We start from the raw sequence: 16,583 nt of genomic DNA, 5'->3' as shown, positions 1-16,583 counted from the left end.
ATGAAGCAAAGAAGGAGGAAGGAGGAGAGGAAAGAGAAGCAAAGATAAGGGAGAAAGTGAAGTGAAGTTTTCTCAACAAGCTTTCTTCTTCATTGGGTGGAGAATGCTGCCATCACAGTTCCTTTATTCATCCCCCACCATGGGATAAGAAGAACGAATGTAAGGATCAATTTGAGGGAGAAGGCGAAAGGAGAAGGGCCAATAATTAGTATCACATAAGCTTGCAAAAGAGGGAGAATTATTAGGTGGGGGTCCAGCTACTACAAGAACCCTAGAATGAACTCCACAATTCATTTTTTGTTGTTGGTTAGGTAGTATCTTTTGGTAGGGTTTATAATAGATTCTGTGAGCTCTAATCCTGTGAAGACACAAATCTACATCTAATCCATGTTGACAGTAGCACATGTGATTGCATATGTTATGAACTATTTACCCATAAAAACCTAATAAGCATGAACTCAAGAAGAAGTGTAAAACTATAACCTACATACTTCCCTCAAAACATAACAATTTGATCAAAATATTGATTACAATCCATAAGTATCATCTGATATCCAGTAATGGAGTTAAATCTGTAAAAGAGTAGAAATTTAAGGATAACTTTGTGCCCACAACCACAAAGAATAAATTAACATGTAATGGACCTTTTTATTCTAATCCTATAACTAAATTGCATATATAATAAATTGGTTGCAAGTGTTCTAACCAGAGTGTTTGAACAAGTCTGGAGATATAATTTTCCTTGCCTATTGATTAAGATGTTCTGAGGAAGAGTTAGCTAGTTGAGAAGACATATACCTTGCTGAGTCAACAACCACAAAGAACAAGTCGCAAGTCTAGCATATGCAGTTATTAATCTGTAGCTAAAGTTCATATATGCTTCTAAACTTTGATAAATTACAATATACAAAGTATCCACAGCTTTATATCTTTAAGAAAGTAAAGACAGTGCATCCTAGCAAACATGTAATTATAAGCTCTGGTAGGACAATATTAAATATTGCAAGTTGTTACATTGTTTGCAGTTAATCAGAAACCAAATCTGAAAGGCTGTGGAGAGATCACTTTTTTCTCTTCAAGTGAAGCAATGCCAATAGAGCTCATCTGCCTCCTGTTAATTTGATCATATGTTTTACTATATCAGTGATGACAGGAATAATTGTCTTGACTGCAGTATGTATGAGTTATGTTGATTATTGCTTGTAATGATGAGATATCAAATAGGTAGTTGAATAACCATGTTACAATATGAGCTGAACTAATGTTTCTCTCTTTCTCTCTATACATAAAAATACAGTGGCAATGTTCTGGATAGAAAAAAAAAAATCTGTCACATGCCTAGTGCTGCATACAACAGAGATTTTTAATTGATGAATTTGATTTTATGTTTTGTTGGAAAAAAATTACAAAGCAGAAATTTTGAGAGTTCACTGTAGAATAAACTCCCATATTAGACATGCTCATGTCACATGATTGTTGATCTTTTCAAAGCAACAAGATAGAACATAGTAATAGGTTCTGTCATTTGTTCACATGCTCACAGGAAAAGTGAGAAAAAAGCAAAAAAGGAAATTGCTTCCAGGTTGAGTTTACCTCTCACAAGTGCTTCTGGAATCTCAGAAAGGTCATGGTGAGCTTGTGGTAGGTAGCAACCGTACCAGGTTGTTGGTAACATTTGATCATATTCCATTCCACCAGTAGGCTAGACTAGCAAATGGCACTCTCAGGATGCATATGGCTGGTTGGATGTGCTGCAGTAGAACACCAGTCAGAGAGATGGATGTATACTTCAGAACTAAGTGGACACAAGGATATCAGGAATTCCTAGTTATTCATCATCATTTAGCCCAGGGAGATGACAACTTTTTCTCTGATAAAATGATGATTTTTCTTTCTTTGGATGAAGTTAGATTTTATGCATACCAAATCAATATTATATGCATTCTCACCTCTGGCAAAATAATTACTGCATTCACATTAAGTTTCTCCCAGTTTAAGATCTCCATGTTAATTTTTAAGCAGAGTATATTCTCCCTTCAGGTGTCATGAGTATCAAATATTGTTTCCACATTCACATTAATTTGGTATTCTTATTTTTCTATTTCCAAAAATTATCAAATGAGGGGACTATGGTAAGAAGTTCTGCCAGTGTCAAATGCAAATAGAACTAGTGCATTAACAAATCATGCAAGCATCATTACCAATCTTTTGACATTACTATTGTCAAAAGATTCATAATCCTTTGTTGAGTGGGCCATGATTGACATCATTCAGCAGAATACTGTATAAATTTTCTGAATAAGAATGAAGACATATCTTACCATCGAAAGCATCTATCAAGACCAAGCCTACTACCCTATCCAAAAAAAAGAAAAAGAAAAAGCAGTAAAGTCCAAATCCTACTGCCCAACTGGCCCCACCAAATACTCAAGCTTAGTTTATTGGTCTGGGTTCTTTCTGAGTAAAAGCTTGGCTTCATGTGGTTTATGGTAGTACTGGTTCTGCCTTGTTGAGTTTGATGGTGAATGGTTTTCCTTAATTACTGGGTACATTTGGGATAGGTTGAGAAGCTTTAACTATATTATTTCTATGGCATGTAAAACAATGTTTTAGATTGGAATAACTGAGATAAACTATCTTCTGGATCCAAGTAGACTGATTGTGATTTTACACGAAAGACGACGAGGTTGATCAAATTGTATGGTTTATTTGAATCATCTTCCTCATGCAGCATACCACTGAAAATTAATTCTCCTAGTTAATCTTATTGAACGTTTGCCATGTTTGTAGGCTCAAAAGCTTGGCTTGGTATCAGGGATGCAAAACACAGAATCCTGTGTCCTGTTGAGGCTTATGTTGGTGTTACAATCAGGACAAGCACACACCACTGTGTTTAATGGCTTGTAGGCTGATATCCATGCAGATCAAGATGGTGATTGATGTGCAGGGAGGATCTGCACGAGTTCAGATTGGTGTTCAAACAGATGAGTCTTTGTCTTCTTGTGTGCTGACAGAACTGTTGAAAGTTTCCTGTCTTGTTTTGCAGATGAATAGGGAGTTCAGTGATGCTGCATTGAGCTCTCATTCTGGATGGAATCTGAAACTGAGAGTGGTTTCTGACATTGTGAACTTATGTTCAGATCAAGCATGATTTTGGAACTGATGAAGAAGCAGAAAAGGATTGTGATGATGAGAGGCCTATTCTGCTAAACTTTTGTAATGAACATGAGATGAAAATAGCAATTGATGCATGCACCTACATGTGCAATTTTTTCTGTGTTTGCTCCTCAAGTTTATTTGACTCCACAGCCTCTAATTTCTGACTGCATGTGATAAAAAAAAATATTATCTTACAGATAAAATGATGCATATTTCAGATCAGATATTCCCAAATTACAAATGAATCACCCAAGAACCTTCCTCCTATATGTTGATTGCTCTTAACCTACACAATATTTCTTAGTCTGGTGAAAGATGTTGCAGAGGAACACTGGCAAGATTTCATTTTGATGCCTCGTTACTCCGCAAGATTGTAAAACCACATCATGCAAATAATGATAGTTCCATCTCAAATATGGACTGTGATTTTAGATAGGGGTTTTGCTATAATCTACCCTTGTCAATTAACTATTGAATCCGCTTGTTGGGAGGCTTAACCTACAAAATTTTCAAGCTTAGGCCATAAAGAATTTGACATTAGAACAACATTTACTCATGACATATAAATCATGTTTCTTTGATCTGACTTGTTCTTTAAAACACAAAGAGCTTAAAAGAAAGGAAAAAAACACAAAACCCATACTCACTTTATTACACAACTCGGTGGATTAAACGGTTGAATCATAAGTTTAATATTTTTTCAAAAATAAAATATAATTATATGCTATCCAAAAAAACATAATATTGTCTCATCCTATAGTTTTGTTACTTGTTATTTGCATAAAAGGAATAGTAAAGAGGATGATAAGAAAGCAAACACATTGAGGAATTGAGATAGGTACAAATATATAGATTATTTTTTCTTTGATTCTTGTAATAGAAGGATTTTAATGATCAGATTAGTGAATTAAATCGGGCAAGGATCTGATTTCTATATGTATTTTGGAATGACAATCGATTTTGAGTTGATAGTATGGAATATAATCCATTAACATCAGCTAATGAGCAAAATAAGATTGCAGATAGGTTAGCAATCATACTGAGAAGAATGAAGAGACGAGGCGCCATACGGATCAGGAGAAGAAGAGGGCAGTGTAGAGGAGAAGGTTCCAGGTGTCGGGGAGGCCGGGGAGGCACCAGTGGCTGCAATCGGCGGAGCGGTCGGGGTTGGCCCGCTGCTCCGGAGTCAAGTCGCCGCTGTAGATGGAAGGGTGGCCGTCCTTTCGGAGTTCCGACAAGGCGGTGATGTCGAGCAAGGCGGCGGGACTCCTCATTGCCTTGATCACGCCCTTGATCACCTGTATCTGCTCCGGGTACCGGGCCGTGTAGTTCCACCCGCCCACCGGCGCCGTCTCGCCGAAGCAGTTCTTCGAGGCCGCTCCGTTCCACTCCGCCGGACTGCGCACCAACGTCGCATGGAAGGGCAGTTGGCAGACACATTTTTAAGTTAGTGATAAGCGATAAGCATAATATAATGATCGATGTAAGCCTAAATTAAGATATTATACGATCAATATAATAATCCTCTTATAGTTTGTTTAATCTTAAATATATTCGATTACAATAAAATCAAATTAAATAGATACTTGAATAATGATTAATTTGGAAATTAATAAGATATCCATCAAATCCATCTCTACCGTTGGAGCCGAATGGGGTCCATTGACGTGGACTAGGGACCCACCTATACAATGGTGAGCTCGGCAATTATCTCGTGACGCTTGTCGTGACGCCAAAGGGGGTCGGCGGCGCCATCAGGCGTGCGACCTAATCCGACAATTGATGGACAGCTCGAGGTAGCTCCCTCTGTCCTCCTTCCCCTGCTCACGAGGTCTGCTTCAGAAAGCTGACGACGAGAGGCACAACAAGGCCTCTCTCTCTCTCTCTCTCTCTCTCCCCAGTGACATGAGATTCATGGACCTGCGGTTAGTCCGTGAAGACCTCACAGACATCAAGCTCACTTCCTTCCAGGACCATGATTCAACTCCATTCATATCCCCTCTGTTTCAGATCTCTCTCTCTCTCTCTCTATTCAAGAGCAGCAGCAGCAGCTCATTCATGTCCTGAAAGAAGTTCTGCAGGACATGTTCGTTTCGCCATAATGGTAGATCATGTAAACCCAAAAATTAAGGATACAAAGAAGTTTTCCAAAGCACTAAATACTGCAGTTCTAGAACAGGGCAATCCACCATGGATTCTGGTTCTGCAGAAAAGCTCTGATTGCATCTTGTATGGGAATGTTGATAGTGGATTCTTACGTCGGGTGCTATGCCATGAATGTGTGCTCCTCCTACTAACTCGAGCGAGGAATTAACAGAAAGATAGCAAGGGGAGGAGAGAGAGAGTTACTTGTAGTGGGTGGGAGATATGGACTGGAAGAAGACCTTCGTCTTGGTCCTGTCGACGGTAGCGTCGACCCAGTTTGCCCATGTGCTCATCCCTTTCTGGAACGCGACCAATCGATCCATGTCCTCGTAGAAAGAGCCTGCATCTCCCATGTAATCCCACCTGCAAAGCTTGTCCTTCTTATGATCGACCAAATCGCAGCAAACAAGCACGAAGATGAGGCAGGAGTTGCACCCTTGAAGAGCTCCCTTGTGAGTCCACCAATGGCCGGAGTTGAAGCACAAGACGTCCGCTCCTCTCCATGCTTCGGCATTCCCTGTTATCTCGTTCAGCATGAGGATTCTTCTCCCTTGCACCACGTCGATGTCCACCAGATAAGGTGCCCGGTAGAAGGAAACCGAGACTCCAGAATCCTGCAGCAACCACAGAGGTTCGTCGTTGGATCGAACAGCTTGAGGGTGACAAGATCTTACGAAGGCGGAAAGCGAACCAACCAGGAACTTGTAGGTGGAGAGAGGCTCTCCTCTGACGAACTGGGTCTGCGACTGCGGCGCCGCGGCGGCGAGCATGCAGATTAAGGACTGCCACTGGTTCCGCCCGAGCGAGTCGCCCACGAACATCACCGTCTTACCCCTCATTGTCGCCAAGAAACCAACCCCGTCAAACCTGCAGGTCCGCCAGCCATCGTTGATGAACGAGCTCAGAGCGTAGAACGCATCGGAGCAGGCAAGCCCACATACCTGGGGAGCTCGCATCCGCTCGGCTGCCATCGGTACCGCTGGTACTCGGTGTCCGGCCGTCCATATAACTGGCAGTTGAACTCGGGATCGATGATGGGGCAGCTCAGCGACTGGTATAGCGGGTAGGAGTCGTCCTTCACCCAGCTCCCGGCGAACAGGTCGCACGCTGTTTGGTCGGTGGGCCGCCGCCTCTGCGCGCCGCCCTGGTGCCGCCGTAGGCCGATGACTACCCCCGAAGCGCCCGCCAAGGCTTGCAGCACAAGGAAACAGAGGAGAAAGCCCGAAACCAGTCCACCTCTGCTAATGCCAGGGGAGGCCATGAGGGAAGCAGACGAAGAAGGTTCCTTTCTTGTTCTGAGACTTTAGCCGATCCACACACACTTTATAATGTGAGGATGAGGCCAAATCCAGTTTGGGGTGAGTGTGACTGTGGATTACTGGATGGTAAACACAGAGCCATTGACAGAGGTCATGTGGATCAGAGGAGGAGGATATGGGAAGCCATCAATTTTCACAAAAGTGATATTATAAATTCTATTAAAAAATAAAAATAAAAATAAAAATCTCATCCGATAAAATATTAATTTAAACATGATCTATAAAATCACTTAATCATTATCCGAAAAATTTTGAAAGTATGACAACCTTAGTGTAACTGGTGAAGATTTTATTATGGTGTGTGGATCTTATCTTTGATGTCCTTTTTGAGTGGATAAATTTAAATTAGAGAGCTATTAACTTTTTTTTTAGCAAAAAAAGGAAAAAAGAAAGAAGAGAACAAAGCTACTAATTTTCAAATAAAAGCAGGGAAAAAGATGGATGATGGCAGTGGGTGGGGTAATCAATCCCGTGGAAGTGCCGCAACCATGAGCCTACTACTTTGTACTATACACGGTTCAGATCAAGAAAGGTGGATGTGGATGAACAAGATGCGAATTCCAGTCTCCTTTGGAGAGAAGTGGGGAAAGAACATGTGCAATGAGTAGAAATGCTCCATGCTTTTCTTATTAGCGCCGCACACACGGATTCTTTCTTTTTTGTTCTGTGGCTCTGTGATTGATGATCCTTGGGAATGGATGAGAGGTATAAAGTCTTTATGATATGAACCATTTTGTTCTTTTCTTGGGAACTTATGAGAGGCATGAAGTTAGTAGCCAAGTGTTGTGGAATGTCAAGATCCATAGAAGAATTCATCTCAGCCGCCCTCGTGATATTACGGTGGCCCAAGGAAGGAACGAACGAATGAAACACCTTTTGGCATCCGCCTCCAGTCACGTGATATCAATATTCCGCCTCCATTCGCATGATATCAATAAATTCTCATATTAATATCTAAATATTTTATGATAGGAAAACAATTAACTCAATATGAACCAAGGTTCGTCGTACCGTACCGTACCAACGTTTCGACGCTGGCTCGGTACGGTACGGTATGGCGTACCGAGCGATATATCGAGGTGTACCGAGCGGTACACCTGATTTCACCGATTTATCCTTCCGAAAATACCTGAAAATTAAAAAAAGTTAGGATAGAGTTTTCAAGTTACAAATAAATATAGTAATAATATAAGTTTAGCAAAATCAATGTAAATTAGGTAAAAATAGCATCACATATCTTTTTCGGGCTTTAAGGTAGTCTTGTTCGAGGTTCGTATTTCAGCTTGTTATTAAATAACTTTAATAAAATTTAATTAAACTTATTTTACTATGATAAATATTATTCAATACTTACTATGTATAAAAGATACTAATCATAATCTTAAATATCTTAATTACTCTCTAATTAAAGAAAATGAATATATACCTCTCGATTAGAAAGTTCTTCCTCTTAATCTTCCCAAATTTGCCTCGATTGAATTCACAAATCGTTATTTTATAGAGTTTATGAGAGAAAAGAAATGTTTGAGAGAGAGTTTAAGAGAGTATAATGAAATAGGGGAGAGAAGATTAGTTTAAATAGGAGGAGAAACGGCTCCAACGATCAATTTGACCAATTTGACCGTTGGAGCACCGTAGCATTGCTACAGTGTGGTAACGGTCGATTTCGACCATTACCGAGTGGTACTGATCGACTTCAATCGTTACCGAGTGGTATCGGGCGGTAACGGTCGAAATTTCGACCGTTACCGAATGGTACCGGACGGTAACGATCAAAATTTCAACCATTACTGCCCAATACAGGCTTTTTTTAGTGTACCACCCGGTAAAGGGCGGTTCGCGTACCGATCGCCTCTCGGACCGGTACGTACCGCTCGTATCGGACGGTACACGTCGATATGACAGACCTTGATATGAACAACTTATATTAATATCTAAATATTTTATGATACCTGTAAAACCACACAGTATTCGCTTCATAAGCTGTCAGCACCTCCACAGGCATCCAACAACAGTAGGAGATTGCGCATGGACAGACATCATCCTTCTTGACAAGGAAAAAGGTATATTTCAATACAAGAAAAGCTGCTCGGTATCTACTCGGCTAATGGTTCTGTTTCAACAAGAACAGTAGTTCCTCTTGGACATTTCGGAGAGCATTTGAGAGATTTATGTATGGCTGCATGTAATACAAAGTTGTAAACATATGAGTAGCCTTGGTTCAATAATAGAATAAATACATCAAAACCGACCAAACCATGACTATAAGATTTCAGCCCTTAATCATCTATAATGATGGTCATCTATATCATGTGATCTCAAGTTTCCTGTGTACATGGAAAATCGGTGTTATTGCCTTTGTACCATTGGGTAATCAAATGGAAAGCAGGGAAACTTCATCACAAAAGATGACCACAAAATCAAAGGTTTGTCGGAGTACAATTCTCTCTCCTACAACTGAAGCTCTGCCAAGCCATTTAACCAGGCAATGGCCGATCCTCGACATGTGGATGAAGTATGCACCAACCTGAGTATGACCATGATGGTCTCTGAAATTGTTCCAGGTTGAAATATTGGATCACGGTAGAACGTGAATGCACCTGATATCAAACTTACAGGTACCTCAATACAACAATTCCTGAAAAACTGGACCAACCCTGCCTCCCCACTTCCCATTGTACAACTCCAGAAGTTTCTCAGCTGGAGTCACTCCTGTTATACGATTGATCGTGCACAATAAGTGAATAAGAAAATATTCATGAATACCACAGGTGCAGATGCTTAAACAAAACGGTTTGAAACAGTGGCATGTAACACTAACAGCAGTGTGCAATCACACGTGTCTCAACATGCGGAAGCGGTCTCATGGTTGCATGGATTATGACTAGGCCACATCACCCAGCATGAAAATGTCAATAAATTTTCTACATTCATCTTATTATAAACAACAAACAGGCAGTGGCTAGCATCTACGACTTTTAATTATTGCTGAAATAGGTTATAAAATAAATATAATGCACCATTCCTTGTACTGAAACCAAAGAAATCTTTTTTCCTTCTGTTTTTCTGGAAAACTAATATTTCACAGTTTAAAATTTAAATCACTATGTCATATCTCACATCTTTCTTGCCTTAATTTTATCTAAAAGTAAAAAACATCACTGGCAAGGTCACCTTTCACTACATATGTACAATGGAATTGGATTTTGTCTTTTTATTTGTGGCAACTTGATTTTGCATTGACAGACAATTATTACCTTGTGGTAATGTTCAATCATTAGGTAATTTAAAAAATGTTTTTTTTTTCAATCATTCTTAGTGGGAACAGATGAAATGATACTTAACATATGTGCATGCAAGGATTCACAAATTGCTTATCCAGTTCAATCTGTATCATATTCTGAATTAGAGTCAATAGAATAATGCATTAATGAGTAATAGACAATTTGCAAAAAATGATACCTGTTTGGACTGTCTCAGTGACTTCTTTTAAGAACCCAGCTTCTTTATATCCTCTTCTCTCCAGTCCATCCTGCAACATCAGAAAGAATGATTGGTAAACTTCATAGCCTCATAATGAGTGTATTTCCATGCATCCAGTACTACTGAATAATGACGTAACTTTAGCTAACTTCAGAACATCTTCAGCAACATGTCTTAACAGGCCACCCCGGAACGGTGTCTTTAATCCAGTCACAGGGACCTGTTCATTTCACGGTTATCATAAAATTCTCTCATAACAATAGACTGTATCATGCATAAGATGATTCCTTGTGCAGAATGTAATAAGAACCTACATTTGGCATACATTGATATTTAGCATCCTGAAAACCATAAAGTCGTCTACTAATCAAAAAATTTAGAGACTGGGAGTTAAGAAGAAATTCTAACAATAATTAACTTGCAGCAGACTTCATCTAGTAAATGGTAATATTGTAGGATAATTGAGTACCTTCTTGCGTAGCATCTCTCTTTCTTCTCTTGTCCAATCAGAGATCATTTCTGAAATATTATGTAAAGAAACCTCATCATACAATAAGCCTACCTGCAAATAAGACAATCAGAACCACTAACAATGAAAAGAAGTAACAAGGTAATCGATAGAATTCATGTTAAGGATCCAGAATAGTCAGCACATCACATATTCGAAAAATATGGACTATCTTAGAAATACATGTAGAATACTGATACCCAAAATGCTGGCAAAGCGCATAGCCTCCTCCAAGGACCACCATCAGCACCCCTCATTTCCAGGTACCTTTTTAATCTGACCTGTACAGAAGTGTAAATAACTACTATTTAATATTCGTTCAGGCGAGTTTACACATTCAACCACAATGAAATCACTAATGGCATAGATACCTCAGGGAATATGGTTGTTAGATGATTCTCCCAATCATTCAGAGTTGGAAGCTCCCCAGGAAGTGAAGGAAGTTTTCCTCGCATAAAATCCTGCAGATGTGCATGTAATCATTGGTTCTCAAACAGAAAGTTCAAAACCATAAGCTAGAAAACATTTAATCCTGCATCTGAACTTCAAAAGTTGTCTACTAAAGATATGAAAATCAAATATAAAAGAACAAGTGTAGAAGGAAACCCTGAAGGACATTCCAGTACAATCGATATACGTCTTTTTTCGGTAGACAAAGTACATAGGAACATCAAGAGCATACTCCACATATTGCTCAAATCTGGAAAAAAAAAAAAAAAGACACATACAAGATGGTTACAGTAGTCAAAGTCAAGCACATATTCAATTCAATAAGAAAATCATAATTTAAAAAACATTTTCCAATAACCATGACATCGAGTTATTTTGTCATAGAAGCTAAACGCCAACATTCTCGTACCCAAAAGAATCATCAAATACAAAAGGCAACATTCCCGCACGATTATTGTCAGTGTCAGTCCATATGTGGCTGCAATGCAGAAATAAATGACAATTAATGTCATTGCCAAATAGTAAAAAATATAAAGCAGGAAACAGATAATGTTGAGAGAAACCTTCTCATGCTCAGAAAACCATTTGGCTTTCCTTCAGTGAAAGGCGAATTTGCAAATATTGCTGTCGCAATCTGGTTCAGGAATCAGTCAGTAGCTGAAGAGCCAACTAGCAGAAAAATTTTACATGGCAGAAAATTAGTACCCACAGGCTGCAAAGCAAGACCAGCACGAAATTTCTTAATCATATCTGATTCAGAACTGAAGTCAAGATTAACCTGTAAGTAAAAATTTGTGTCAGTGTCTCACAGTTCTCAATGGTAATCTGGCATGTAATCTCTATTCTAACCTCTGCAAGTACATTTTGGTGTTCAGCACATGAAGAAAGAAAGTTTTATAATGTGGAAGTATCGATGGACAAGGAAGAGCTGTAGTCTAGTTCAAACAAAAAATTGCAACTTCACCTGAACTGTACAAGTCCGAAACATCATATCAAGTCCAAGAGAACCAACTTTAGGCATGTAGTTCCTCATAATCTCATATCTTCCCTGTGAAAAGCATTATCTTAGAAAGCCTATTAACTTAAAGAACCTAAGAAACTAACTGAAGAATATCCATGAACATGTTTTGAGAAGCATATTATCCCATGCCAAGATTGCTAATTATAAAAAATGGAAACCTGGATATTACAGTCAAATGAGTAGTAGTAACTGTAAGGCTTTCAATCTAGGGAAAATATAAATGCAAAACAACAGAAAAAAATAAAAGTATATTAGAAGAAAATAAATGAGGACAACAATCATTCATTATAAATATTGGAAGTTTATCGATATGTTAAAAGAGTATGAAATTAGAACCAATATCTCAAATACCGGTCTGGTACCGGCTTTGACAACCAATGAAACTGGTACAGTACTAATATAGAAGGCAGTATACCAACCTCTACTGCCTGATATCACCAAAAAAAAAGATTAAATACTGACTAGCATCGAACCTAGACCTATATTTAAAAATTAAAACCTTGATTAAGACAATTATTTACTAACAGTACATGAGATGATTTCATTATTAAACTTATGATACTATCTTTAAACAAGGTTAATAATATCCAGGATTTACTTATCATACTAAACATATCCCAAAACTTTAATGTTCACATAGAAAATAGAAGGAAACATGAAGCCATAACAGTATTAAATCATAGAATCACAAAAGTGATATTGTACTGGAACGCCAATGGTTTTCCAACATTATCAAAATGTATGGGAATGTTAGCATGGTAACATACAAATTATAAGGAAATGCCAACAGTTTTCCAAAATTATCAATTTGTATAGAGTTTACTGCATACATAGAGCATTAACAAACTAGAAAGTAACCAAAAAACAGTGGCATGGCTAAAATATTAGAGCCTGACTTGAGCAATTGGAACCAAGATACATACACCTGCTAGCTGGCAGTCTCTTCTAAAAAACATTTCACATAAACCAAGAGAAAACAGATACCTTTGGCATTACAGGAATGTCAGTCAACCTCCATTTGGGATGAAAACCAATGCCTAAAAATCCAAGACCCAATTCCTCTGCCACTGCTTTTACCTATTTAGCATCAACAAACCAAACTAAGATACAAAAAACACATAAACCATGTTTTGAATTTAATCGTAGTTATTCCCGTTCTTAAGATGAGCAAACAGAGCTTGTGAGACATGAATGATAAAATTTTGAGATTTAAATTTAGTTCAAAGACACCTGTGCATACTTCAAAAAAATATTTAGTGGATGATACTTTGAGTATGCTATCAACAAGGGTGATGAATCAACACTAGAGGTTGATGTTAATAGACGAGGTTACTTCTAGGAAAATTGCCAGATGCCCTTCAAATTGGATTATTCTGGAATTAGCCCTTCAAATGTCAAAATGAGTTCATGTCCTCAAATAATCATGAATAACCTTTTTCAAGAATATATACGAAAATTGACAGATCAATTCATTGTAGTTCTTTAATTTTAGATGGATATTTGACTCTTTGAACACCTCAAAGAGATACATCTGATAATTTCAACATTTTCAGAAACAGAAATTAAGTTATCTTTTGTTTCTAGCACCTTTATAAAGATATTTATACAAAATAACACTAGATAAGAAGCAAATAATATCATTACATACAAACCTGATAAAGGTGTGAATTAACCTCAGCACAAGTTTGATGCAGTGTTTCAAGTGGTGCACCACTAAGCTCAAATTGACCACCAGGCTCCAATGAAATGCTTTGCTTTCCCTGAACAATAAGCCAAGACCTTCCATTTAACATGTTTAAGAAAATAAAAGGTGGAGCACCATATTATACAATAGACAAATCTTTGCAGTTGAAACACGGCAAATGACAGGGTACTATAAGAACAATTGTCATTGCTGCAATGAGTCAGATGATTGGATGCAGAGACAACAAGGTTACCATTGGTAACACAGTCTTTCTTGATGTAAAGAAAGAATCATTTTTTTACCTGCTTGAGACCAATAATATAATCACCTTCCATAATTTTATCCCAATCAAATCTCTCTGCTAAACCATTGAGCAAGTCTGCGATCTGTTCATACTTCATTGGGCGTAAACTTCCAACCTCAAAACCAAACTTTTCATGTTCAGTGCCAATTCTGTTACAACAAAAGTGCTCCTCTGTCAACAAAAGTTCCCAGCTACTGAAAATAAAAATAACAATTTCAAAAAAAGAATGTGCTCCTCTGTCAACAAAAGGGATGCAGCAGTCACAACTATATGACCAATATGAACAACATAATACCTTGAACATCAACTATGAACAACACAATCATAAACCAAAGATATTATAGCAAAAGATCAAATTCATAATCAAGAAGCTCTAAAGTTAACAAAAAAAGGAGTTGTTACTCAGAGTGGCTCATCAGAACTTTAAATTTAGCAGCAGACACAGAACTAAAACAAACTAACAAGAATTATAAAGAAATGCTTATTTTCCCCTTTTCTTTATCATTAAATAGGATAACACACGATCAAAATATTTGAGACCCATTAGCAAAAAGAAGCCAGATGGAAGTATCTTTGACCATTCTCATGCTCCACATAAAAAACATGCTTCTGGCACTCTGAACAGTGCAATATCTAATTCTCTTTGCTCCATTCCAATGTGCTCTATATACTCAAAACATACAGCTATAATGGAAATTCTCAAGTACAACGACAAGTTTTTGGGTAAATTAATTTTCCCTGCAATTTCCACATAAAAGTTTTAGCTTACACAGTGTGTTTTGGTAAAGTTGTTATACCAAGCAATTTTTTACAGTGAAAAAAAAGAATGGGATTTATAATACTTGATCCTCCATAAACAGTTGGGTTAAGTAAGTTTGACCCAAGCAACAGAACATATAATTAAGAGAGTATCCAGATCACGTACAGATAATTAAGAATTCATTGGTAGAGTGCATCATAATCAAGTTACAAATCAGTAATAGTTCATTTGTAGAGAGCATCGCATAGAACATATTATAAACACTACGAATCTGTACATAACCCAAGCTTTCAGCAAGAGAAATACCAGGTGAAATTTTAATAAGAAAAATTGTGCAAACAGATCATCACAGAAGAAAAACAAAATCGCATTTGCAAATATCCCGACGAGGCTACGCATCTCAAACGCACTATCAGCAGCAGTATGTCTGATCTATAACTGAGAAAAAAGCTAAAAACTAAGCAGGGAAAACCAGAGATTTCAGTAACAGAAGCTGAGGAACATACCTCCACATCTCCTTCGGCTTACAACCAGAATTGAGGTAACCAACAAGGTCCTCTTTCATCAACGGCTCCGTGACAACCACCCCGTCGTCGGTAGGAGGGCTCGCAGCGACAACCATCCTCTTCGCTCTTCTGGACCCGCGGGCGTTCCAACACAACCCTCGAGACTTCCTCGCCCCATTCTGCACAAGAAACTCCAACCCCTCCGAATTTCCCAACGCTCTAAACCTAACCTCTCTCTTCCTCCGAGCACCACTACACTCCGTCACAGAATTCGCACAAGGGATTCCCGGACAAGGAACCCGATTGAGATGAAAATCGGAGATGGTTGCCATAACCTCCAGCCTACAAGTTCCTAAGAACCAAAAGAAGAAGAAGAATATTTACACAAGCGGCGACGTTTGACCTTCGTAAGAAGATCCGAAAGAGAGAATTTTAGAAAAGCATAGCCCTGCTCCGAATCGAACACAGCTACTGAATTCCTAGACGACCAGAAGGGAAATAGAACTCCAGGAAGACGAAGCAGTCACCTGCGATCTTGATTCAGAGATCGCGAGCGCGTCGGACGACCGGAAGGGAAATAGAACTCCAGAGAGACAACGACGACCGGCGTGGCGGTTTAAATAGGGCGACGGAGGGGCCTCAGGTGGGCCCCGCGCGCTGGTGACGCGTAGCCAGGGGCTCTTGGAAGGCTAAATGCCCGCGCGATCCGCTGCGGCGCTCCCGCTACGGCGTCCCGAGCGAGGGCGAATCGTCAGGCGCCACGTCCTCAATTTGAAATTTCCTCCCCTTTAATTACGTTTTTTTTTTCCTATAAAATGAATTACACAAAAAAATAATTGTTTTTATATGACACTCTCCTCAACCCAAACAAAACATTCGCAATAATAATAATAATAATAATAATAATACATGACATATTACGTTCATAGAATAATAATTGAATTGATGGAGTGACCTTCATTAAATGAATTATTATTTTATGAATTATCTTCCTTACATTAAGTCATTAAATTGATTTTTTTGTTCTTCGAAAAAGAAATATTCTAATGCGAGAGAATCATTCAAATTCTAATCAAGAGGGAATATCAAGAAAATAAACTCGTACACTTAAATCTCCCACTCATATAGTATATTATTATTTAGTAATAGGTTTTATAACAATATTTTTCTGCTTTTATTGTAACCCATAAAAGTAAAACTTATTTCTTTAGTCATAAATCACTATTCCTTTACATTTATGTAAT

General features: G+C 38.4%; 2 protein-coding genes across 8 annotated transcripts; both read right to left on the bottom strand.

Annotated features, from left to right (window-relative positions):
• Positions 1 to 1,614: 1,614 nt before the first annotated feature.
• LOC135585002 (protein PMR5-like) lies at positions 1,615 to 6,616 on the bottom strand. 6 transcript variants are annotated; one of them, XM_065129746.1, is made up of 6 exons: positions 6,246 to 6,615; positions 6,000 to 6,171; positions 5,740 to 5,918; positions 5,509 to 5,667; positions 4,200 to 4,557; positions 1,615 to 1,751 (listed from the first exon to the last, which is right to left on the bottom strand). In XM_065129746.1, the coding sequence occupies exons 1-5, from the start codon at positions 6,563 to 6,565 to the stop codon at positions 4,233 to 4,235; spliced, it is 1,155 nt and encodes a 384-aa protein (XP_064985818.1). In that variant the 5' UTR covers positions 6,566 to 6,615; the 3' UTR covers positions 1,615 to 1,751; positions 4,200 to 4,232. The 6 variants fall into 6 exon arrangements, with proteins under 6 accessions (XP_064985818.1, XP_064985821.1, XP_064985820.1 ...); XM_065129749.1 differs by having other exon boundaries at positions 1,627 to 1,751; positions 4,230 to 4,557; XM_065129748.1 differs by lacking the exon at positions 1,615 to 1,751 and adding an exon at positions 2,740 to 3,323.
• A 2,196-nt stretch (positions 6,617 to 8,812) lies between these two features.
• On the bottom strand, positions 8,813 to 15,988 carry LOC135625242 (glutamate--cysteine ligase A, chloroplastic-like). 2 transcript variants are annotated; one of them, XM_065129741.1, is made up of 16 exons: positions 15,867 to 15,988; positions 15,340 to 15,691; positions 14,072 to 14,267; positions 13,738 to 13,845; positions 13,070 to 13,162; positions 12,029 to 12,112; positions 11,774 to 11,842; positions 11,628 to 11,698; positions 11,474 to 11,542; positions 11,221 to 11,314; positions 10,986 to 11,075; positions 10,815 to 10,895; positions 10,576 to 10,668; positions 10,246 to 10,326; positions 10,086 to 10,155; positions 8,813 to 9,335 (listed from the first exon to the last, which is right to left on the bottom strand). In XM_065129741.1, exons 2-16 carry the CDS (start codon positions 15,669 to 15,671, stop codon positions 9,247 to 9,249), a joined length of 1,620 nt encoding a protein of 539 aa, XP_064985813.1. In that variant the 5' UTR covers positions 15,672 to 15,691; positions 15,867 to 15,988; the 3' UTR covers positions 8,813 to 9,246. The 2 variants fall into 2 exon arrangements, with proteins under 2 accessions (XP_064985813.1, XP_064985814.1); XM_065129742.1 differs by having other exon boundaries at positions 14,072 to 14,222.
• Positions 15,989 to 16,583: the final 595 nt, after the last annotated feature.

Source organism: Musa acuminata, chromosome BXJ2-10 (genome assembly GCF_036884655.1).
Source record: "Musa acuminata AAA Group cultivar baxijiao chromosome BXJ2-10, Cavendish_Baxijiao_AAA, whole genome shotgun sequence".
In the NCBI taxonomy this organism is placed as follows: Eukaryota; Viridiplantae; Streptophyta; class Magnoliopsida; order Zingiberales; family Musaceae; genus Musa; species Musa acuminata.
The sequence above is the reverse complement of the archived record's forward strand: the minus strand, read 5'-3'. Positions and strand labels throughout refer to the sequence as shown.